General features: G+C 47.3%; 1 protein-coding gene across 1 annotated transcript in view; it reads left to right on the forward strand.

Annotated features, from left to right (window-relative positions):
• The first annotated feature begins 200 nt into the window (after positions 1-200).
• Positions 201-25,644, forward strand: part of PTCHD1 (patched domain containing 1) — a 28,709-nt gene continuing 3,265 nt past the window's right edge. Inside the window, exons 1-2 of the mRNA XM_065741448.1 lie at positions 201-690; positions 10,534-11,194. Coding sequence (XP_065597520.1) covers positions 262-690; positions 10,534-11,194 — 1,090 coding nt within the window. The 5' untranslated portion in view covers positions 201-261. The remainder of the gene's footprint in view (positions 691-10,533; positions 11,195-25,644) is intronic.

A 25,644-nucleotide genomic window follows, 5' to 3' on the forward strand; every position in this document is an offset into this window, starting at 1 on the left:
GGGGCGGGGAGCGGCGAGCGGCGCCGGCCGCTGCCCGCGGCCAGGGGCGGCGGCGGCGGGGCGGCGCCCCCCCCTTCCCCGTTCCCCTCCCCGCGGTCCGCGCGGCCGCCCGGCGGCCACAGGCAGGAGCGCTTCGGCCGCCCCGCGCGCGCAGGCGGGAGGGAGGCGGCGCGCCCCGCACGGCCGCACGCAGACGCGCGGCGGCCCCCGGCCCCCCGCAGCCGCGGCCGGCGGGGAGGCGGCGCCCGGCGGGGCCGCCCCATGGTCTTGCGGGGGCCGTGGGGGAGCCGCGGGGGCCCCGGCGCGGCGCTCGCCCTCCTGCGCGCCCTCCGCACTAGGATGTTGCGGCAGGTCTTGCACAGGGGGCTGGGGACGTCCTTCTCCCGGCTCGGCCACTTCGTCGCCAGCCACCCCGTGTTCTTCGCCTCGGCGCCCGTGCTCATCTCCATCCTGCTGGGCGCCAGCTTCAGCCGCTACCAGGTGGAGGAGAGCGTGGAGCACCTCCTGGCCCCCACCCACAGCCTGGCCAAGATCGAGCGGAACCTGGTGGACAGCCTCTTCCCGGTGAACCGCTCCAAGCACCGGCTCTACTCCGACCTGCAGACGCCGGGGCGCTACGGCCGGGTGATCATCACCTCCTTCCGCAAGGCCAACATGCTGGACCAGCACCACACCGATCTCATCCTCAAGGTAACCGCGGCCCCCGCCGCCTCCCGCAACAGTTGGGACGCGCGCAGGGGGCACCGCACCGCAGCGCACCGCCGGCCCCGCGCTCGCGCGCGTTTCATCCGACTTGGGGCGGCTCGGGAAACTCCGACTCCGCCGAGCGGCTGGGGGCACGGCGAAGGGCAGCGCCGAGCCGTCTCCTACAGCGAGCGCAGCCGGCAGCGCTGACCGCATCTGTGCGCCCGCGGCGCGGAGCGGGACGTTGTCCCGCAGCGTGTGCCGGAGCGGGGAGGACGGGGCGAGGGTGTGCCGGGAAGCTCGAGCTCCCCGGGAAGGGCTCGGGTGCTGCGCAGAGCACAGAGGTGTGGCAGGCTCAGCCCCGCGCCCGCACTGTTGCTGCACGGGGAAGCCCGGGGGCTCGGCACCGCTTCCCTCCCCGAAGCGGGGCTGGCACGCTGTGCAGAACCAGCGTAAATTCTGCTCAGCGGCTCCTGGGAGTGCCCCTTCTCAAGTGAGAAGATGGGCGCAGGTAGCGTGCGCAGGGACTTTGGGGAGATGCGCTCCTCGCCGAGCACGGTGTTGACAGTTACGGTGTCCTCTTGGCTATTTTATTCCAACTGTAGCCACGCACAGAGCTGTAGTGCAGTGCCGCTCCGTGTGCTCCGTTTCCCTTTTTCGCCGTATTGCCCAACAGTGATGGGCGCACCGTGCTGCTGAGCGCGGGCACGGAGGTGTATGTCACTGCCGAGCAAGAAAACTCCAGAGGCGGTTTTCATTCCTTCATTTCCTTGTGCCGTGGATTGCATCCGCATCCAGAGCGCACGGTTACTCAGTCATAGGGTAATGATGGCAATGGATTTTTTTTTTTCCTCTGCACTGCTTTCTCTGGAGATCTGTGGTTCTATCGATAGCACAGTGACACTCAAATAAATGCTGCGCTGAAGCTCTCCACGAGCAAACTTCTGCGTCAGATTTATCATATCAGCCAAAGAGCCATAACTTAGAAAGTTGTCAGCATTTAACGCTGCCTCATTTTGAACAGACAGAATTTGCCAAAGGAATGATTATTTCTTATTTGGTGAGATAATGAACACCACTGCCATTTGCCTGTTATTCATACCGTTAAACTGACGTTGTCAGGCATCTTTGAGGCGTTATTTCCAACTCCTCACTTATCTAATTAATCCCAGTGTGCCTCCTGCAGAACAAATCCCATCCCTTGTGCCGGCTGTGTTTCTGTCTGTGCAGCCCGAGGTGCCCAGCAGGTCAGCACAGCCACCCAGGAGGGATGGCTCCTGGCTCCCCATGTTACCGCGCTGGAGGCGATGCAGGGCCATATTGTTCTGTGTGTCAGCAGGGCTCACCAACAGGAGGTGGCAGGGAAAGGGTCCATTAACGTTCTCCTACATGTATCCATGTGTAAAGGGCAGAAGAAAGTAAAGCCATTGAAAAACTACCCCCCAGGCCAGGCAAAGCCAGGCTTTGTCTAGGTGCTGCTCATCAGTGTCATCCCACCTGTGAGTGGGATTACACTGCTCACCTCCCTTTCCTGAGGGAGCGCATCCTCCCCAAGAAAGAGCTTTTCTGAGCTCCATAACCTGGTGTCCCCTACTTCATCATCAGCACTGTTGCTGCTGCCCTGGTTGGACAGAGGGGGAAAAAGGATATTTTCTCTGTCTGCTGCAGAGGAAGAAGTGAGCTTCCATTATCATCCCCTTGGTAAAGGGATATGAAGTTTTGGGGTGTGAACAGCTGAAACTTAGTGGTACTGTCAGAAGTTAGTCACTCAAATACCCTAATTAATTAATTAATTATTGTGATAAGTTCTTTAGTGGCTTCTCTCTGAAGTGCTGTGGTTAGCGCAGTGCAGTTCTGATGGGCATGCTGTCAGCCCGAGAAGCTCCGGTGCCCCAGCCCCGCAGCACCTGGCTGTCTGGCTGGCAGAAGTGGGGAAGGGACCAGCCCCACACCCAGACCCCAGGCATGTGCCCCGAGCAGTAGCTGACAGCCCAGGTGTGCCAGTTGGCCTTGTTGGTTATGCTATGCTAGCTGCTCCGTGCAAGTCTTTGCTTCTCATTAGCAGAGAAGCATGTAGCTGCCTTCTATAAAAGTTTTGACTAAATTGAGTTAAATCTCCATCCATAATTCTCGTAACTCTCCCCATAAGTACTTGAAGTATTTTTGTGCCTGCCATCCGTCACGTTTCCAGGTGGTGTGGTCATCTGTAGAAGAAAGAAAGGGGAGAAACCTAAACCTGTCCCGAATCTCTGGCCTTGAATAGATGATCCAACAAAAGCCTCCGAACAGTCTTAGATGGGCAAGAAATGATGCTGAAGCTGAGGTACAGTGGAGGGAATCAATGAAACCGTGCTTTACAGCTGTGTACAAGACACTAGCTGCCAGCGTGAAGGGCCTCTTGCTTCCTGAGTATTTTACTCTGTCTTAAGAAAGAAAGATTGGAAGTAAGAACACCCAGCTGAGGATGATTGCCCTTACCCCTGTATTTCCAAGAAATGCTTGGAGAAACAGCAGGAATTTGGATATTTGGTGTGGACCATCCTGCAGAACTTCAGAAGATATAATTTCTGTACAACTCATGTAAGCCTAGAATTCAGCCTGAAAAGAGTGTAAGAGCAGCCCTCTACCAGGTCATTGCCATGTTTCTACTTGCAGTTAGCGACTTGGCAGGTTCAGGGCACGGCAGGCTCACAGGAAACGCAGACCTAACCAGGTGTTTTGAACCCTTGAGAGTACATCCTGACTAAGCCAGAATTTGAGACACCCATCATTCTGAGCCTCTTCATTCCTCCATGTTTACAGTGAGTCAACAGCATTATTCTACAATCTTTTTTTTTTTATGAAAGCTTCCTTTTTTTTTTCCAGAAGAACATCCTCTCGTCCACTTTTATTATTGTTCATTACATTAACACAGTACTATTTTTTTGCCAATAGCTCTACTTAAGATGCAAAGATGAAAAGGGAATGAAATGTGACATTCCTTACTGAAAGGGATTGTATTTACAGTTTGCCTGTATAAAAATCTGCGGATAAAGGCTTATTTTTTTTTAAAGAAGCCTGTCCTGACTACAGAGTTTCAGACTCTGGTTATGCATAGCCTCTCTCCTATGAACTGACTGTCAGTGGATATGGTTAACTGGTTCAGTACCTATTGGCACATACAAGCAAGTGCTGAAATTAGATATTCATGTATAAGGACACATTTAAGTGCTGCATGAGTTGTGATTGTTGCAAAACAAGACGGTTGAGCTCTTAATTTTTTGCAGACCTCATACTTGTTTGGGTTTCTTTTCCTCCCTCTGCCCCTTAATTACTGTGTCTGTGCCCGTGTGTTCCTGCACACTCTGTCCACAGCCTGCCCGGATTTCCTCATTTATTTTCTGCTTGTGAGGAAACTCGTGGAGGAAACAGCTATGTTTATGTTCCCATGTTTGTGTTATCTCTAATTGCTTTGCTGTACCAACATGGCATGCTGAAGCTATTGTTTCAGTGCTGGCTGTAGCAGAACTGAGGGCTGGGGCTGGTGCAGCTCTGACTAGCGTAAGTGCCGGACCCTGCATTTCAAAACTTTGTTACTTCTGAATGCCTGGATGCAGACAGCCAGCTGCGGATCTAGCAGTGGATAAGTAGTCTCCACCTTCTCTGCATAGCTCCTGCGCTAACGGTGCTTCTAAAGGAATTGTCAGCAGTACAAATAATGAATTCTGCTACAAAAATTAAAGGATGAAGTCATGTCTTCAGAGCAAGGCTGTAAGATGAGGGGAAGAGTCCTAATACAAGAAAAACAAGGGTGTGAAGGCAGCAGAAGTGCAAGCCTGTTGTCATAGCAGCACAATGCTGCAGGGCTAAAACGTATCTTATGCGAAAACAGATGAGAATTAAGATACACAGGTGAGATCTGGGCTCAGCCAGGGAGGAGGGACAGCCTGAAGCATGCTGCAGAACGGCAGCCCTCCGACATGCAGTCATCACGCCAGGTACTGCCTCCTTTGGCACAGTGCTTGAGGGGTCAGAACCTCTTGAGGGGATGCCACGCTCCAGAGGAGGGCCCAGAGGTTGAGGACTGCCACACAGCATGGCCACCAGAGTCCAGGAGTACAGCTGGCTAGCATGACCACGCAGAGGCTTCCTAATGAAGTGACTTGAAAGATGGCCTTGAAGTTGGAGTGTACAGGAGAGCCCCCTCACTCCTGCTCAGGGAGAGGACAAGGATACATGATACAATGATACATTGATGAATAGGATGGACTTGAACTTGCAGCTTTTGAAGTTTTGCAATGAAGTAAGGGCCATCTGGCATACCTCAGCTGGAGGAGCCCTTTGTGAGCATGGGCACTGCATCATCTGCCCCCCAAGAGGTGCTGTAAGGACAGAGAGACATGAGGTTTGTGGAGAAGGATATCAGACAAGCTGATGTGTGATCAGCAGCAAGAGTGAAGTCTTCCTCTCCATGCCAAACATGAGAAGTGGATTTCAGAGCCCTTGGCCAGGCTTCACATTAGGGACTTGGGCTGCCCACGTGTCATGTGCTCCAGCAGCAGTCTGAAAAATACAGCCCAAACCAGACTGTATTCCTCTTGGTGATACAAGTCCAGGTGGACTTGCCATGCTGCTGGTCAGAATTAAGATCAGAGTTAAGATTCATTAGGAAAACTTCTCCACTTCAGACTAGAAGCGTCTTACCTTGCAATTGTTTGTATTTACCAAGAAGATGGACAAAAATGTGTATGTGTACACTTATCTGCCAACATAGTTGGAGCAGCAGTAGTCAGTAGTTGCCCCACAGTTGTTGCCTTGTGTTTTGAACAATTTTAGATTTTATTTACAGTAAGGTAGTTTAGAGAAGATACCATCTACAGTGTTCTGGACTGCTGAAAAATTGGTTGTAAAAATACATAGCTTCCATAGTTAGTTATCTCAGCATCTTTATAGGAAATCTGATTGTAGGACTGCTGGAAAAGGAGCCCAGCTGCTGTTTCTAATGTGTCCTTCAAGCCATTAAGATCAGCCAGCCTATACCCTCAGCAGTGCATGCAGCCCCCATCCTTGAAGCCCTGAATTAATTGCTGAAGGCCCTGAATTTATTGACAGGTGCCACTGGACCCAGGTGCCCAAGGTGGCCCCGAGGCCTGGCCCTTCTTGGAAACTGTTTGCCTTCCATGCCCACATCTCCTTCTGGTTAAAATACATCCCTAGTAGTTTAATTCTGCCCATGTCTACAGAGCCCACATTGTTTTCTTTTGTGAATTAAGCTGGGAGCTCTGTCAGTCTTTTCTGTCATGCAAACCTTTCACTTTTTCACTGAAGCAGACTCTCAAAGTGAATAAAAAAGCACTCTGCAAAGATAGGACATGACAAAGATTACTGAGATCGTAGAGAAAGTGATGAAATTTATGGCAGTCCAAGAAAAGTTTTTTTGCTCTCTTTGTTTTCCTTGGCACTAATAGCCCATAAAAATTACCAAAAGAGAGAGCCAGCTTTGCATGTGAGTGAAGCCTATATTGAAAACCATTGGTTTAAGAGTGAAAAACTAGAAAGCAGTTCTGAGCTCAAATCAGAGCTGGAATTTTAAGCAGTAATACGTAATGAGTTCAGTCATTGCTTTATTTTTGAGCCGTCTCAGGCCTTCCTCTGCACCGTGTGATCAGGCGTTTCTCTTTGTAACGAAAGCTGAGGTTCTTTAAGAAAAAATCACACCATTTCAGGAGCCACTGGTCAAGGAAACCACAGATTTGGTAAAAATGACCATAAAAAAAATCTGTTGGCAATACTGAAAGAAGTGAAGTTCATATTTAGTTTCAGTCATCAAAGACTGAAAGAATCAAATATTAGCAAAGGCAATATAATATGGTGTGGCAAAGATCTTATTCCCATGAGTAAAACATGTATCTGTGTGCCAGCTCATTTGCAATTGGGGAAGACGTACGAACATCTCACTAGTTTTATCTAGTTGGCCATTCATCGACTATGTGTCAAGTAACAAAGCGTGTTCAGGTCCTTATGATGAGTAATGTCACCTATAAAACACTGCAGAGCACTGCTCCGCAGCAAAACTAAACATGTTCTCACAGTGTATGACAAGCACAGGCTAGCTGTGTGCACCCTTCACTCTGCAGCTGGTAGCTTACCCAACTCCCTGGATCAGGCTGCCCTTCCACAATTGAGAAATGGGATGAGAAATGGGATTGTAAGGTGCTGGCATGGGATGCCCAAAGAAGCTGTGGTGCCCTATCCCTGGAGGTGCTCAAGGCCAGGTTGGATGGGGTCCTGGTCAGCCTGAGCTGGTGAGGGGCAGTCCTGCCCATGGCAGGGGTTGGGGCTGGGTGCCTTTAGATTCCCTTCCGACCTAAGCCACTTTATGATTCTATAAAATGGGAGCTTGATGAAGCTGAAGTGTTCATGGGCCTCACCTGCAGGCTGCATGGAGGTCTGTGTTGGACCCACTGGTAGTCCCTGCCTCCCTGTACTGCGGCAGGTGAGGAGCTGGGCCCTCGTAGGCTTTCATTGGGGTGGCAGATGGCAAAACATGGCCTTGGAGGGTTTCTGGGATCAGAGCATTTTGCAGGTGATCCAGCAGTTTCTGAGCCTTCCCTGCTGGGACAGGATCTGTGTGCCTTGTAGAAAGGTTCTTGACTTGTGAGTGAACTGACCAAACCCTGACAGCAGGTGCTCACTTCTGCATTACAAAGAGAACTTCTGAGCAGATTGGTGGAGCTAGAGATTTTCCTCTCCCTTTCATGTGGACCCTTGGATCTTCTGGAGAAAAAGCAGCATTCTGGCACCCCACCAGGCCCACAAGCCTCACCTGCTGCTGCTTGCAAGAGGGGATTTGTCTCCCTGTTGAAGCCACCTTTACGCCATTTGAAGTGGACAGATCAGCAAGTATGGGGCTGAAAGGCCAGGACCAAGGTGGTACCAAGCACAGATGGCTGAAGGAAGACAAAATGCTGTTCCAGAAATCTCTGTCATAGTGTGGGACACACAGAAACACAGTTTTCAGAAGGGAGAGGGGAATGGCAAGGGAGGGATGATCTCTGTTGGAACATGGTGAGGAAGAAGTGCAAGTTGCTGTTTCGCTGAGAGATTTAGACTGGATATAAGGAGAAAGTTTTTTTACAATAAGAATAGTGAGGCACTGGCACAGTTTGCCCAGTGAGATGGTGGGTATCCTGTCCCTGGAGACACTGAAGGTGAGACTGAACTGGGCACTGAGCTCCCTGATGTAGCTGTAGGTGTCCCTGTTCATTGCAGGGGAACTGGAGCAGATGACCTTTAAAGGTCTCTTCCAACTCAAATGATTCTATGATTATATGAGTCTGTGATTCTATGACTGAGCAGTTTCAGCCAAAAGCAGCGCATGCTGTCGTGGCCAGCAAGCTCCGGCGGTGCTGCGCAGCCCTCGTGCTGCAGCACTCCAGCAGCACTCCCAGGAGGGGAGCTGCCTCCCAGGTCACTTGCACTGCTTGCTAACCAAACCGGCTGTGAGTGATGAGCAAGCAGTACGTGTCTCCCTTCAAGGAAAGCTATTCAGGCAGCCTCTGATATTCTTTTAGCTCTCCATCTCTACTAATGGGATCAGCAAGAATAAGAAAACAGTTGGGTAAATGAGAATCTGGTGGATTTTTTTAGGGTATAGATCCCTGCTGTTCAGATCTGAGCATGATGACATTGTCCCCATTGGGGCAATCCATGCCTCCTGCTGCTGGCAGACCCAGGCTCCTGGCTGCCCTGTTGCTGTGTCAGGATTAGAGCAGTGCAAGGCCCTGAGCCCAAAATCATCTTGCCCAGAGACCAATGAGTATTCAGCCTTCCACTGACGATATTACAGCAGCTGTGACAGGTGATGTTGTTTTATAACCTAAATATTAAAAGAAAGTGGTTCAGATGTATAAAGGAAGCAAATGAAGCAGGGAGGAAGGGTGGGTAAATAGCAGCACACAGAGTTTGATGTAACTTGTATGACAGTTTCTTTTCCTCTGTTTTGTGTCATTTGATGGATCCTTTCTGAAGGAGTTGTACTGTTAATCCAATACGAGCAGTAAATTCCTTTTGTTGCTCCTAGTTGTCCTCAGCTGCACCTCTTTATGTGACATCTGGCTTTACAACCGTTATCGATGAAATACATACGGCAACTGCCATTGCAAACAAATTTAAAATCAGGTGTCTGTGTTTGATTCAGTAAGCCAGGGCATTTTCCCAAAACATATCTTTGAACTCAAGGCCCTAAAAACTGCTCAGGTGTGGTAAAAACACACCTCCAAGCTGCTTCAGAAACGCTAAGAACTTTGTATTTTTTGCATATATGACATCATATCAACCCGAGGCAGCTTGATTAAATATATACACATCACAGACAGTGCAGTGTAACTGTAAAATAATCAGATTGCTGGTATCATCCAAATGGCATTGGTTTTATTTTTCTGCAGATAGGTCTGAAATAGCTACAACCATTTAAGTTCTACAGACACAGGATTTTAGCCCTGAGAATTAGACATGTCATCCGTTGTCACCAGATGAGTGCATGAGCTGTGCTGCTGTGCCGTGCACTATCTTCTGCTTTATAATCAGTGTTTCTCTTCAGAAGGTGCTAGCTGCATTAGATGTCACTTATTCCCAGCCTCTACTGAGCACAGGAACCTACTGTCCCCTTTGGGAAGCTGTATGCAGGTACAAAACAAGGAATTGTTTCCCCTTAGCCCATCCTTTTTCTCTTGCTCAAAATCTGAAGGCTGAAAATGGCCATTCCCCCTCTAGGATCAAGCTGAGCGTGGGCTGCCAGCCTCGTGGAGTGCCAGCACTGGGCAGCAGAAGCAGTGACATGTGGGGGTCCCAGCCTTGAGGTTCAGGTGTCCCCATGCCCACTGCAGGTGAGCAGAGGAGGACATCAGTCAGCCACTGGGGCTCAGAGTTGGGCGGGGACAGGTGGTCCTATTTTGGCATTAATCTTATGGGAAGTCTTGTTGTCATGAGTGCAGCACAGCAGGAGTTGCATGGTGACAGCAATGGTTCAGGACTCTACATTTCATGAGGCAAATACCCCCAAACCAGCTTGCACTTTGCTAAGACTCCTTGCATTAGCAAGCTCAGCACTCTACTTCTGAACAGTACTGCAACCCCACTTGTTAGTGCTCTTCCATTGATGTCTTTTAGATTACTTGCTTCTTCTGCATTGACTAAAATGGATTCAGAAGGGGTTGTATGATTTTTCTGTACTTTCCAGAAGTGTGTAATCTTTCTGCCATTCTGATGCTCCGAAATAACTGAATGCGCTTTGATCAGAGCTCATGGAAAATTTCAGCAGGATGCAAACAAACTTGAAAAGTGGGGGGTGCACTAAAGGCTGGCTAAAAGCAAACAGTAAGCAGAGATAGCCTGTGGGCTCTAAAGTGAGGGCTTCCTCTGATAAACAGAGAGGAGAACACTGGTGACTGTTCTGTCAGTTCTCACTCTCAGGCGGAGGGATTGACGGGGTCGAGGGGGAGACAAAAAGCAGGTGGTTTAACCAGTGCCAGCTCCATGTGTGTCCAGTCCCGGCCCTCCTCTGTGGGCTGCACCCCAGCTTTCTCCCACAGCCGGGGGGTCACCAGCGTGACGGCATCCCCTGGGCCGCTCCAGCTGTCCCTCCCATCCCACCTACCCTCGTTACCAGCAAGGGTCACAGGAGATTGACACTGCTATTTTAATGCATGCTTCTTTTTTGCGCTGAGTGTGCCGTGAGTACCGCAGCCACCAGAACGCTCGCTGCCGTTGTCTGGCTGGAGCAGGAGAGGGACGGAGGCCGCGAGCCGCTGTTGCTCTGGCTGCTGATGCACTGATGAATAACGTCTGTGATTTCTCTTTCCCTTGTAGTTGCACTCTGCTGTGACCAGGATCCAAGTGCAAAGACCTGGTTTCAATTACACGTTTGCCCATATATGTATCCTGAACAATGACAAGACATGCATAGTGGACGACATAGTGCATGTGCTGGAGGAATTAAAGGCTGCTCGTTCTTCTAATCGAACTAATTTTGCAATCACTTATCCGATTACTCACTTAAAGGATGGCAGGGAAGTGTATAACGGGCATCAGCTTGGTGGGGTTACTGTGCACAGCAAAGACCGGGTGAAGTCTGCAGAAGCCATTCAGCTCACCTACTACTTGCAGGCAATCAACTCCTTGAATGACATGGTGGCAGAAAAGTGGGAATCCATTTTTTGTGACACTGTTGAACTTTTCCAGAAATCCAACAGGAAAGTCAAAATGTATCCTTTCACTTCTTCTTCGCTGAAGGAGGATTTCCAGAAGACGAGCAGGGTGTCAGAACGCTACCTGATCACAAGCTTGGTCCTTGTGGTCACCTTGGCCATTCTCTGCTGCTCCATGCAGGATTGTGTCCGCAGCAAACCCTGGCTTGGCCTGCTGGGATTGCTGACCGTGACCCTTGCCACCCTGACTGCAGCCGGGATCATCAATCTCACTGGTGGGAAATACAATTCCACCTTCCTGGGGATCCCCTTCGTCATGTTAGGTAACTATCTCCTACTCTCTCTTTTGTGTGTTTGTGCCTCCCTGACGCCTTTCCCAGCCGGCGGAGAAGCAGCACTGCATGAGTCCCACTATCTGCTCCCTGTAACACTGCCCCGTGCCAAATCCGCACCGCCTCATTTCCTAAACAGCTTGTGCCATGCCCGGACGTTGCGATTATTTCTGGGTTTCTGCTGTATGGCGCAGTGCCCACGTGGTGGTGAGGACCAAGTACGTGCTGCTGCCATGCGCGGTGCAAGGAGCCCTGCTGCTGCTGCTCTGTGTTTCAGTGGCCAGTGTTAGGAGACCTGCGCGTGGCTCTCTTGCTGGACTGGCAAATAAAGGGCGGATGGAGAGCTCGCTCCTTGGCAGAGCAGAGCGGTGCAGGGCAGGAGCTCCCTGGGCTTTGTGATGCAGGCCCTCACTGTGCTGCGGGATCTTTTCTGGAGGACGGGAAGGAGGGCAGGAGGAGGACAGGCAGCTCCCAAGCTGCAATCTCAGGCCCTTCCATCAGTGCCTGTGGTTCAGGACGTTTGACCTCCAACCAGGCAGGGAGGGGTCTTCCCAGTGGGCAGAGGGAGCTTTGGGGAGCTCACAGCCTCTGTGTTTGTGTTTGGTTCATGAACAGTGTGAAAAGCTCCACGCGCCGTAGGTGCTTAATGTGCCCTCGTTCCCAGCGTTACTCATTTGTGGAGAATAATACATGCATTGATTTGATCACAGCTTTCCCAGCTGAAAATCAGTGCTCAGGAATACTTCAGATTTCAAGAGTAAGAGTGCCTTCACTGACGTAGTCCCATCGTGTAGTGATACGTCGCATTTCAGCACAGCTATTTTTATATTGAGAGCCAGGTTCCAATGCCATGCCTGCGCTATATCTGCGGTATTGTTGCACTTTAATTAAAGACTATGCTTCAGTGCCTCACACTACTAGCTTATGTGCAGAATGTATTTGGTGACAAAGAGAGTTCAGCTATATTGTATCGGCTGCAGTGTGTCACTCTCATTTTCAGGTGACATCCGTGTAAATTAAACTGCCTCGTAATCTAGAGGAGAAACAGCACGAGAAGTCAGAGTCGAAGGCTTTCTGACCTGGGTCTTTGTTTTCTTTTGTGGGTTTTTATGTTTACTCACATGATAGAAAAATCTCTTCCTCAAAGTAAGTAGTCTGCGTAAGCTACAAAAGAATAGCCATAGCGGGAAAACTGTCTGAACTGCAGCTGCAGAAAGGAAAGTACCTGGAGAAGGTTACTCTGAAATATGAAATACTACCTCTTTTCAGGGAGCGAGGCTGCTGCTTTCTGGGGCAGACTTTCAAGTAGTGAGTTCACTGCTAGTGGCTACGCTGAGCCTGGGAATCCTTAAATATTACAGATCATTATGAAAATATCACACTTTTAGTGCTCCTGCCAAACTGTTTTGTTATTTTTCGTTTAGTTTTTCATGTTGTTTCTGGTTGTGCTTAGTGAGTTTCAGACACACAGCTCAGCTCTTGCTGTGAGCAAGCAAGCCAGGGCAGAGCAGTGTGTTCACGGGAATCACACACACTTCCCCTTGCACTGAGTCTCCCAAGGGGTGGGAGCATCAACAGGTGAACAGAAGACACTGACAGCTTTTAGGAGTTTTATAATTAGAACTGCTTTAAACCAGCAGACAGCTGGAAAGGCATAAAGACATGGCCTTTTTTTGTGTGTGGTTTTTTTCTTCCTGCTGCAGTAAAACAACAAGATTCATTGTGCATTTCAGTGTTTCATTCCTATATGTCACTTTGCTTGTAGAGGGTGGTTTAGCTCAAGGTAGCTGAGGACTGGAAACACAAACCACTTTCCATTATATCTGGCTGAACTATTTCTACTTAATTTCAGTGACCATCAGATTAGATCATAGATTAACTGACCTTTAGCAAGCTAAAGGATTTCTGGCTAACAGTGTAGTCCCATAGCTATTACTCATAATCTCATGGCTAAAAGCAAAAATTAGATGGAAAAAATGCTTACACTGGGCACATTTCAGGCAAGGCCCCTCTGCTAGTGTAAATCATTTATGAAGTTTCCCTGGTTTATAGCAGCTGAGAATTTTTAACTTCCCATCAGCACTATGAATCGAGGGGACTCCCCAGACGTTGCCTGACCTCTGCTGCAGGACATGATGTCTTCCCCAGCTCTGTTTCATTGGAGCACTTCCCGCTGTTGCTCACTGTGCTACCGCTGCAGCACTGGCATCATATCTAACCCAAATTCCCCTTTTGCAACTCAGCTGCCCTTATGCATCCACTGCATCTGGAAAACAATGTATTTTCTTTTTCTTGGCATATTTGGGAACACTTCCAGTTGTGCAGACCTCTTCTGTTCCATCCCAGCTTCTCTCGGGTGGTTCTTCCTGGCCTTGCAGCAAACTCATTGCTCTTGGCTGCTCCACATCCCCTGTGGAGTGCGGTGCCTGGAGCTGGGTGCAGGATTCGGGCTGAGGCTTTCAGCACTGAGCAGAGTGGGAGGATTATTTCACACATCTCACATATGGCACTCCTGTTCATATATCCCCACACGACATTCGTTTTTTACAGCAGTCTGAAATGGTTGGCGTTCAGTTTGCAGCACTCAGTACTCCACCGACCATCAGTGCCACTTTCTGCCATGTTTGCACAACCAGTTGTTCCAACACGAGGTTTACCCTTGTCTTTCATGAACATCTCATTTATGTCACACCATTGTTCCTGTTTGCTAAGTTCACCCTCATGTCATCACTGCTAATCCAGGATACAGTAGCTGAAGCTGGTCGGCAGTGTTTTGCAATTACCCACTTTCTCATATTTTCAGGAAGAGCTCAAGTGGTTCATCCAGTCGTAAGTTTGTACTAATCATTTAGACAGTATGGCTGCAGAGCCCTCAGTTCGGTGCGTTCTGTAATGCTCATTTTTACCCGTCATGTTTCCCCTAGCGTCCCTCAGCACCAGCCATTTCCAAGAACAAGCAATCTGCAGGGAAGGGTGCCAGCCTCTGTGTGTGTGTTCGTCCTTAGCTTCTGCACCACTGGGACAATTACAAGCACTGAAATTAGCACAGCTAAGCAAGCTGCACTCCCAGGCTCAGACAGCGTGAGCGGACGGGAACATCTTTTGCTTTCCCCACCTGTTAAATACAACCTACTACTTTAAACCTCTCGTGCTTTGGGTTTAATCACCTTCAGGGTAGTGTCTCCTAATTTATTTTGCTCTTTAATTGAGGCAGCTCAGCTGATGAAAGGTAACTCATTTTGTTGCGGTAGAGCAGTCGCCATTGCCTGCCTGTACTCAGGGCCAGTGCCTGTGCAGGATTCCTCATGCACAGAGGCCAGTGAGCTGCATGCTGCCTGCAGCATCCCTCTTCTCCAGGGAAGGCTCATCAGGTCCGGTGGGGATCTTCTCATCAGCTTGGCAGCTCCCACCATTCATCTGGGTGTATTTAGAGTTAGTGTATCCCTTGCCGGTTCTGTGAAGCTGTCTTCACCCGCAGCAGAGTCATGTAAGGGCAGGGGTACTCACATGCCCAGCCCACATCCAGCCCACATGAAATACTTGCTTGTACTAAGTCTATCCACTTTTGACCCTTAAGAATTACATACCAAAAAACCAAATTCTTCCTAATTTAGATAAATAGTTGAGCTTTTCCCAGCTGCCAGCTGGGTGGCATTGCTCTGTAGAGCAATGGTGGTGCCAGGCGCTGCCAAATACGGAAGAGACTCAGGGCTGGCTCCACACACTTATATTTAGCCTCGGGTCCGAGGTGGAGCTGGCATGGAAAACACAGTTAGCAGTTAGGAGAGCAGCTTGAGTTTGAAGCTTTCTGTAAACTGAAGGGGAGAGAGCCTGGTGCCAAAGCTAACACAACCGGGAGGGACGCCTGCTCTTACTGTATCCCTCACCTCCTGCTCCTGTGTCATGGCACCTGTGGCATGGCTACGGCTTCTGGATACTGGGTTGGAGGGAACACAGAGGCAGGATTGTGAGCTGAGGGCTCTGCACCAGGGCAGTGGGGATGCTGGAAACTGGACAGCAAAGGTCAAAGGGAGAGAAGGACCAGAGCAGCCAGCAGCCAGTGAGCAGCCCCTGGGAAATGCAAGTGCTGCAGAGCTGGGCCAGCAGGGCTCAGGGCCCCTGATCAGCTTGCAGCGTACCAGCATCACTAGGGAATTGTGACATATGCCAGATTTGTAAGCCCCAAAAGCATTCATTATCTCACCTATCAAGCACCCATGTGTTCGTTATATTCAATAACACCGAAGTGTCAACTTTGGTTGCATATAAAGAAACATCTCCCCAGGTGCACTTCAATCCACACGTAAAGGTAACACACAGATGTTTGACTTTGTATAACATTTTTCCACCATTTTCTCTGCTGTCAGCTAATAAAAATGTGAAGTGTACTGAGCCTCTCTTGTCTTTATTCCCTGCACTGAGCTCTCTCACTTCTTGCCAACCTGACCCTTCATCCCTGCCTCCTGGGGAAAATGTGCTGTTCCTCATCTGAGACATCGCCCTGCCCTGCCCTGCCCCTCATCCCATTCTGTTCTTCCTCAGTTGCATTTTGGGGCAGCCCCCGGCAGCAGATCTCACCCATCTTCTCATTCCAGGTGCAGCACTCTCTCCCCTTATCCCAGCACTGCTCTCAGGATGTTCTGTTCTTCCCCAGATTCCTTTGTCTTTTTCTCCTCGGCCGTTGTTGTACCCACTGCTCCGACCCTTTTCTCTGCGTTCCTCAGTAGCATCCTTAGCTCCCAAATAGTTTCCCACCATAACCTGCAGTAAGATTGCTGCTGCTTCTGTTTTCCCAGTGATTTCCACTGTTCGTTCCTTACATATTTTATTCTGCCAAAGGCCCCAGGAACAACACCCTGGAAGTACACTATTGTGGTGGTTGTTGGTTTTTTTTGTCACTCCATCTGCTCAGTCTTCCCAATTCAGTCCTGCTCTGTTCAGTTACGTTCCTAATCAGTTTTTTTTTTTTTCTTGTTCCTTGCCTATGTGAGCAGCCAAGCATCTTCTGCAGTCCCTCAGCCATCTCCTAGAAGGGGAGGCTCCCTGGTGCAGCCCTTCTCCCTTGGCCTACCACAGTCTTCTCACCCAAGCCATGGCTTTCAACCCATGGGCAGGCAGAAGAGCCATCTGCTACACCTGCTGGCCTATCTCACTCCAGTTTTCAACCTGACAGATCTGTCGCCCTAAATCTGTTGAGGAACCTGAACACCAACAATCCACTGAACCATGGAAAGGAAATAGGTTTAAAATACACACAGTGACAGTGTTTTAGACACTGTCATGTCAACCCTTTCTTGTGCAGTGCAAGAACTGCATGTGAAGCCAGTCAGGTGTGATGGCGGCACAGCCAACATTCACACATGTTCCCTTTTCACCACCACAGATCCCATTGAAGCCTTGTGAAACGCATATGGGTTCCTTGGCTTCAGAAGTTTATCAGTGACTCAGGAAATAAAGTGCTTTATGGAGAAGAGGAGCTGTGAAGAGAAGCTGTGGTGCCCATCCCTGGAGGCACTCAAGGCCAGGTTGGATGGAGCCCTGGGCAGCCTGAGCTGGTGGGGGCAGCCCTGCCCATGGCAGGAGTTGGGGCTGGGTGGGATTTGAGGTCATTTCCAATTCAAGCCCTTCCATGATTCTCTGATACCTTGCATGTTAGAGACTTAGCTGCTTCATGGAGTCCTAGGTAAAGTTATTAGGATTTGATGCAACCTTTTGTTTTAGGTCTATGTTGTGAGTGAGATGGTTCACATTTAATGCCTCTCGTAAATGGCATTCCCTAAACAGAAGGTAGCTGACAGGCACATGTGGCAGGGAGCTGCCATTTTCAGGTGGTGAGACCTCTTTTCTGGAGGAAGACACTGGTGGAGATGTTAATCACATTAAGTTAAATAGGTATAAGTATGCCTGAGTTTTGGTTTCAGCTTTCACACCAGAAAAGGCAGCTTAAAGTGTAGCAAACTAATCCATATTCCACTGGGCCGTGATCCACAAGGAAAAGTCTAGAAGCAAATTATATTCTGGCTTGTGGGCTTAGAAATTCAAAAGAGATGTAAAAACTGATTTTGCCCCAGGTATGGTCACTGTGCCTTGCTCTGCCACCAGTAATTGTCAGGCCAAGTGTGTCAGTTTATTCTGCTGCATGGTGAGTGTTAACCTTTCACAGATAGCTTTCATTTACCTTTAAGTAATTGGCTTTTTTACACAATGTGCATAAAATCTGTTGAAAGCTCAGCTTAGGGGGAGAATCGTATGGCAGTTCTCTAAGCATGTCAGGCGCAAGACAAGCCTGGCGATACTTAACTCTACATCTGATAACCCCCTCGGCCAGCAAGGCTTGAGGTCCATGCATCTCAGTGAAGCTTGTTGGCCATGTCTGTCATTTCTTTACCACCCTGGTGTCAGACCATCCCCAGTGGCCAACTCTACTCCCCATGTCCTCCTCCTCCCAGCCAGACTTCTGGCTCTGCTTCAGTTCCATCAGGTCAGCTCTGCAGAGGGTTCAGATAGGGAGTAGACGACCATGTTACACAGAGGTAAATATTCCAGCAGCTAAAATCAGATTTCACCAATGTTCAGCTCCTTCCATCAAGCTGAGTGAAACATGACTTTTAACTTTTTCCAGGTCTTTTCCAAAAACAGAGGAAAGTAAGTAACATGTTTAAACAGGCTTCACAGTCTGCTACTCAAACACCAAAACAAGCCTTTACCCATTCATAAGTGGAATGAAATATTCCCTGTATGTATAAAAGTAGATTTTGAACTGTAACTTATCTTTCTCAAAATAAAAAAGCCACTCGAGTTTTCTCTCAAATGTATTTGTTTTTAAAATGTGTTTATCTGACATTCTTGCTACCACTATGACAACAAAACCTCAAATATTACACTCCTTCAATACTAAACATAATGATCCAAGCAAAACACAGCGTTTTCCCAAATGCTAAATCACTCTTTTTAACTCTGTTGAAATAAATGACACAATGCAAGATTTACCACCTGGTTGCTGAATTACCCATATATTGTTATACAAGGGCTGAAAGTAACACCTCCTGTTTTATGATGTTGGCTCATGATGCCAAAAGCAGATCAGGTGGTATGGCAGTAGAGGTTGAACCATCTCAACAATATTCCATTACATTTTGTTCTACACAACAAATGAAGTCCTCCATGCAGAAAAAAAATGGCACCCATTGACATTCATTGGCACTTACTGAATGTTTCTGGGGACTGAGCAGCGGATGTGAGCACACTGAGGGGCGGATGGTGCACTTCAGCAGTAGTGACAGTGACAGTGGATCACCTGCACTGGTGCAGATTTTTTCGAGCATGGCAAGCGGGCTCTTGTTCATTGCTGGTGGGAATGCATAGCTCATGACACTGCTGAAAAACAGTGTTCTGAAGCTGAGAATTTGCTCAGTCAAATAGTGTTATTGTGCTCTCTGTAGGTGTTGTAACTTCCGTGTAAATAAATAAGAGGCATTACTTTTGGAGCATCCTACGTAAAAAGTGGTTTGATTTGAGAGATTTGCGTTGAATTTGATATGATTTAAAAAGTAATAATGCAGTGTTAAGTGAGAAAATGGCTTTTTATAATGTATAGCTTTCATATCCACCAAAAATTAAAAGCGACAAACGATGTTTCTGTCATTGCTAATTAGTGATCACAGTAACGTGAGGACTGTGAGTACTGAGGCATTGTTTAGTTCTAGTTATTTAAAATTCTTGTTCTTTGCTCCTCTTATCCCAGTGGATAGAAAAATCACAGGAGTAACTGCATCTGTCTTGTGTGCGTGCGCAAGTAACTTCAAAGCTAAGGACTTCTGCCTAGAATGACTTTAGTTTCAGTGGTAGCATATACATCACTGCTGTTCAAATTAGCTTGTGCTTTGTATCGGCTTCTGAGACACCTGCCCATTGTTGATCGTTTGCTGTGAGGAAACATGGTGTAGAGGAGTTTCTGACTAGGACACATCCTGCACCCCTGGTGCTGGGTATTTACAGCAAGGCAGAAAAGCGTGAGGGTGCTTCCTTTCCATCAGCACATCCTTTGTGCAAATATGCACTTAGAGTGATTCAGAAAGGGCGAACCCTGACCAAAACAGACAAAAGAACAGAGAGTGCTAATCCTATGCTGCGTTCTCAAAAATTATCTTTAGAAATGGAGAGAAGATAGATGGGATATTAAATCAGACATTCGGAAAGCTGAGATCAGAACGATGCCGGGCAGCAGATCTGTGTGGGTGTTAGGAGCAAGCTAGCCCCTTTTATGCTGTGCTTGGAGGCTCTGCACAAGACCTGAACAAGACAGAAACCTTGTGCTGGACTGCAAGACACACTGTTTTCCTGCCTACGCACTGAGCAATCTGAGCGCTGGCTGAACAGCCCAGAGTCTTTCTGCAAGATCTAAACCTAAAAATAACACTGTAGCCTCCTAGCATAAAGCACGGAGCACCAGCTGATGATTTCTTCTCTGCGTGCAGCAGCTCGTGCTGCGTGGTGCACAGGGACGCTTGCTCTGCATTGCTGTGCTCCTGTGGGCAGAGCCACCCACAGCTGTGAAACACAGCAGATACTTCCAGCTTAGTATTAAACATCTATCTTAGTTTCCTGCCAAGTAAATACAGCACAAAGCATGACAACGATCTCTCAGGAGACCGAGGCAGGGTTTTGTCTGGTGTGAGTACACCAAGGTGCTCGTGTTTGTGGTCCCGGCAGCAAGCTGAGGACCACATGGGCTTACCCAGAGCTTTCAGTCTGGGGAGTATCTAAGGGGAGAGTGGCCCCAGCAATTGAGAGGGAGTGGCTGATGCAGATGCAGAGCAGCCCCAGAGCCTGATGTGCTGCGATTGTGCCTTGGTGCCTGGAAGACCAACATACATAATCTCAGGAAGTATGCTTTTCTTTTGGGGAAGATCCCAATTAAAGCTGTTGACATCTGAAGGCATAGTGTGCCTTATTACATAGATGTAAAATGTACTGGTATTTAAGACAGTAACTGCAAATACTGAACCTACCCAACAGCACTATATGTTTTGAGATAGACTGCAATACCTGTGATCCAGTTATGATACAGGGTGAGGAAGGTATTGTGATCTGTAGAGAAAGGGCAGCGCTGAGCTCTGCACTGTGTGACAGCGACAGGGCCCGAGGGAACGGCATGGAGCTGTGTCAGGGGAGGGGCGGCTGGGGGTTAGGGACAGTGCTGCACCACAGCGCGGTGGGCATGGCACAGGATGCACAGGGCAGGGGGCACGGCCCCGAGTGCTGGAGTTCAAGGAGCGTCTGCACAATGCTCTCAGACATAGGGTTGGATTTGGGGTGGTGCTGAGTGGAGTCAGGGGTTACACTCCGTGATCCTCATGGATCACTTCCACCGGGGGATATTCTGTGATTCTGTGATGTTTTCTTTGCTCTGCAGGACTGCTTGTGACAGGAAAGTCTGCACACTTTGGGGTGTCCAACTGCAGTGTCAGCCATTCACTCCGCAAAGCTGCAGTGTTACAGCACAGTGTATGGCCCACCAACTTAATTGAGAATGATCCCTGTGTGTTGCAAGAGTGTACCGATGGTGATTTTGCTGTCTAGCACACCACTAAATTGTGATAAACCTGGAGAGATCTGATGTGTAAGTTAGGTTGGTACTAATAATACTAATGCTGAAGGATCTGGATTTGCTCTATTATGTTATTATTTTAGTATAAATAAGAGTCTGAAGCTGGATGTTTGCTTCAACTGGACGCAAATTCTCTTGCTCTCTCTGCTTGTTCAGCATCACTGTGAAGCTGCCGTATGTTCTGTGTTAACATTGTGCCTGCTGGGAGAGGCCACCTGGAACAGGTCACCTGCGTCTTCAGCAACCAGTCAGTTACAACTCCTGTGGCAAAGGGAGTTGGGATTAGCATTTTCACTTGGCTTTTCATAAGATGAGAGCTGACGAGCTCACTAATGTATCTGGAAAAAGTAAGTCAGCAGAGGGAAATTGTCTCAGCCTCTTTGTTGACATTACCGTGGAAAGCAATCACATAGCTGAGCGATGTACATTGTTATTTTTAATACTGTCAGCTAGGAAAATTCATTGCACCTTCATTATATCATATGTTATTACAGATATCGTTTTGGAAAGGGCAATTCCTGCAATATGATGCCGATCTCCCACACACTAATTTTGCACAAGTGCAGTTTCTGAGAGCTTGCCTGTGCTGGCAGCAAGATGGGATGTGAATTTATAGCATCCTAGCTATCCTATGTTAATTCACCCAGTGTTTGTCTCTGTGGATGATATTTCACTCCGCTTTGAGTGTGAATTAAGTTGTTCTTCCAGATTTCCATGAAGAACACAGATGCAAGATAGCCAGTGCTCTGTCAATTTACACACTTCCTCACTGCACACTGAATTCCTCATGCAGACAAGTGTTCCTGTTCACTGGGATGATTTCAGACTTGCACTAACCTAAGTGAGACTGCATTGCTATAGCTGAGCCGATAGTGTTGCAAGAATAGAGTCATTACAATACAGGCAAAAGCCTTAAATCAAAATCCAGACTTAAGGCGAACAACGTCCATGCTTCCACGTCAGGTTTTGCCAGTCCAGTTCACAAGGACACATCTATGAATCCTGCCATGACTCATTCCCATTTTCAGCCCATCGTTCATGCCATTGGTGTCAGGGAAACAACTTGGATTAAAAAGTAACTCTCAAAAAATGTCATCAATGCTTCTAATCCCAGTCATCCCATTAGTCTGGTGCAGCCCTAGAAGCAGGAGCATTGGAAGCAGCAGGCAAGCAGCAGGCTCAGGTAGGGGAAGAGGAGCATACCAAGGGATGGGAAGGACCTCTCTCTCTCCAGCTTTGCTGCCAGAACACCTACTGCCTTGGGAGCTATCTGTGCTTGTACTGGGGCTTTGTGAGCTGAAATGCTATCAGTCAATGGGCATCATCCGTGCTGGTGCAACATTCACCCTGGCTGAGGCAGAGATCAATGGGCGTTAAGCTTTGTGTGCATCTGCTTTAAAGTGGGATGAATGAAATTAATTGCCCATAAAACGCTGCCTTCCAAAGGAAGCGTGGAAGAATGCAACTTCTGGGCCTTAAGGGAGATTTTATTCAGAGAGCTTTTGCTCAAGTATCAAACACAGACACAGGCACACAACCTTGCAAAGAGCAAGAATAAAACAAGACCCACAGTGTGCTGGTACTCTCACTTCACAAATGGATAAAACTGCAAGGAAAGGAACCTAAACTTCACTCTCAGTCATTCCCATTACTTTCTCTCCCTGGAAGAGTCTGTTTGAATACCCAGACTTCCTCTTACCATGATAAGATCAAAACCCCCCGACCTCAACTTGCTTTTATTGCTAGCCTGAAGCCCCAGCTGCCAGATGCCTCTTGCTTGAACAGCCACTTGCCGAGTGAAAGGAAACATTTTTCTTCCAATATTTTAAAATGCTAAAGAAATGGTCACAGTGCCTGTACATAAGTACTGCTTAAAATTATATAAGTAACGATCATATTAAGTAATAGAAAATGTTTCCTTCGCTTTCACAACTGCCTACAAGGGTTTTTTCCCTCATGCATGCTCTACACAGATTTTACAGAGCATGTGCAGTTGATCCTGCAGGAGGCTAATGAAACTTTTTATAGCATTTTCAGGCTACTCATAAAAGCACTGTATCTAAACTAGGAATCACTTGTTTTTATTATTGATATTGTTATTAGTTTTTAAAATTAAAAATAGCCCATGCAAAATGTAAAATCCTTCAAAATAACAGCTAACTGTGATTATGCTCTGTGGTTTTTTGCTCTACAAAAGTCATAATTTCTGTCCTCAGTCATCCAAGACATGTGGTTAGGGGTATCTGCTACAGTGCAGCGCAGTAGAAAAGGACAGCAAGCACAAAAAGATTTTGGTCCCTATTTCCTCTAATACCTTTCTTATATTCCTATAACATTTTCCTTTGCCCATTCAGAATCTCTTTTCCATAAACTAATCCAGTCCTTCCTTGTACTCCGTGTTCTCAGCACATAGTTGTACAGTCTGACTGTAGGGCACGACCAGTGAATCATAACAGCAAATGTCAACAGCAAAAGATCTCCAATAGCCCATTAGCTGTTTGAGTTCATATTTGTTATTTACTGAGTGACGGTGAATAATGAACAAATTGCTGCAAATCATTACAGATTTGTGGCTAAGTCACTAGTAAAAAGGGAAAATCGGTTAAAGCAATTACATAATTTATTTGCAATGGAAAAATTGCCTTGTTCTCATTAATATTATATAGGTTAGACATAGCACTCGCAAGAGAATAAAATCAGTTAGGGGTGCAAAAAATGGAAACTAAATGAAGGGAGAGTGAAAGAAATTCTCACAAAATGCCTCCATGAACCAATCGTCTGCCTTAATCTCTGTTACTGAGACCTGTACAAGCATCAGACGGCGCTGGAGATAGTCACTCTAAGTTTTGCCTGCAGTCAGTAGTTAGATGAGTACATTAAGTTAGGTACATCCCATTACAGCTAAATCTTTGGTCAGCCATCCTAATTTTATGTATGTGTTCAGATTCCGTCTTTTACTCGTAGCACACTGGGTCGGGTCAGTATGCAAGTCATCCAGGCAGGCCTTCCTAGGGGTAAATCAGAATTATGTAGCTGTTGTACAAATGGGCACAGGAGTCTGAGAGCATACTGTTGAAGGAAAATGCCAGTTCCCAGCGCACAGATTGAGTGGTGAGGGGCCGATCCTAAAATAGAATGGTATCTAACTATTTTTCCATTGGCTTTGCAAAGCACATGAGGGGATGCCTCTTCGTGTGTTTGCTTGAACTGTCCTCCAAATCAGTTGCCATTTTAGGATAGTCTCAAGGATCGTGTAGAAGCAAGTGATGTCCTCAAAGTGTTTTTATGTTTACCCCTTAAAGAAAATAAGTGGTATCAGGAGTTGGTCTTATCAGACATTATGCAAAATCTTATGCCAGATAAAAAAGCCCTGCTCAGCTTCATATCTAATTAGCTCTAATATTTTTTTTCATTGCAAAGTCAAAGGCTGTCCGAATTAATGCAGCTATCTGAATATTTTTAGTCAGGAGCCTATTAATGCTGAAATGTTGTTTTGCAAAATGTGCTATAACTAAAGCTCATGATGGAAGTAATTTGTAATATTCAATGACCTCATTTTATACTGTTTTGCTCACGAGAAGCTAATGCATACGATGCCATGTGAAATTTTCAGAGAAGCCTGTCTGCAGGACTTATGGGAGCCATAAATGGATTAAGCCTCTCACTCCCTGCTTTGGCAAGTGATCAGTTACATTTAAATAAAGGTCAGTCTGTCTTTACAACGAACACACTGGAAGCAAGCTTAATAGCTTTCCCTACTGAGCCTAGAACATAACTATTTGAAGCATAATTAACAGTGGGGTGCCAGTCACTGATTGTGCTTTTTGCTTTATTTTACAACTAGGGAGTTCCAGTATTCCCATTAGTTTTAAGAGAGGGCACAGTTCTAGTTATCAAATTAACAGTCTTGACCTGGTGTCTGAAAGCAGCTGTAAAACATTGCTTAGAACAATTAAGATGAAGGCCAAATGCCATCTCAAGACCAAGACTGTAATATTGCTACAAATTGGGTGCTCATGTTCCATGCCATGATTTCAAACAACAGTGTAAGTATGATATCTGCTAGATGTGAGAGTGCAGGCTTGCTTACTCTAATATCAGGTGATAGTGATCAGGATGTAAACCAGATGACCTATTACTTTGTCTTTAAAGATACTGAGAACAAAAGGGTTACTTTGTAAAGTGAATGAAGTATTTGACCTAGTTAAATGTAAGCACAGAATGTCCTGGTTCTTGAGGATATCCCATTTGTTTAGGGTTTCTTGACTGATATTTGTAGCCTCTGTGTCAAAAGAGATAATCATCTACAAGTGAAGAGAACGTGGCCAACAGAACAATTTTGGTAGCCTGCAGACACCCTGAAGTTCTAATGGAAATTGTGGATTACCCTGACCTACTGGACTGGAGCACCAACTTGAGCAGTCCAGTGGCTGCACTTCACTGTCATCGGTGACTAATTCCACTCTGCTCATTTCATCTAATGCTACCTGAAAATGGGTAAGAGCAAAGCGCTTTGTACTGACTTGTGAGAATTTCTGGAGACAGGACAAGAGCAGACCAGAAAGGTAAAGGAAGGACAGGGAAAAAAATAAAAAAAGAATAAGAAGGAAGAGAAAGGACAGTGAATAGGGTAGGATCCAATGGAAAGGATCTATTAAATAATTAACATTATATGAGTATTAAAGTCTTACACTTTAGTTAAGACTGTATTTTTTCCTTTCACCTCGATGTAAAACCAGTTTTCATCTCCTGTACTCTCATCTGATTCCTGCTTGATGACCGCATTCCTAACTCAGGTCTACTATGAGTGAGCAGAGGTCAGTAGCCCCAG

The sequence above is a fragment of the Cyrtonyx montezumae genome, unplaced genomic scaffold, assembly GCF_038088225.1.
Source record: "Cyrtonyx montezumae isolate F1298 unplaced genomic scaffold, pur_monq_1.0 scaffold_3, whole genome shotgun sequence".
Lineage (NCBI taxonomy): Eukaryota > Metazoa > Chordata > Aves > Galliformes > Odontophoridae > Cyrtonyx > Cyrtonyx montezumae.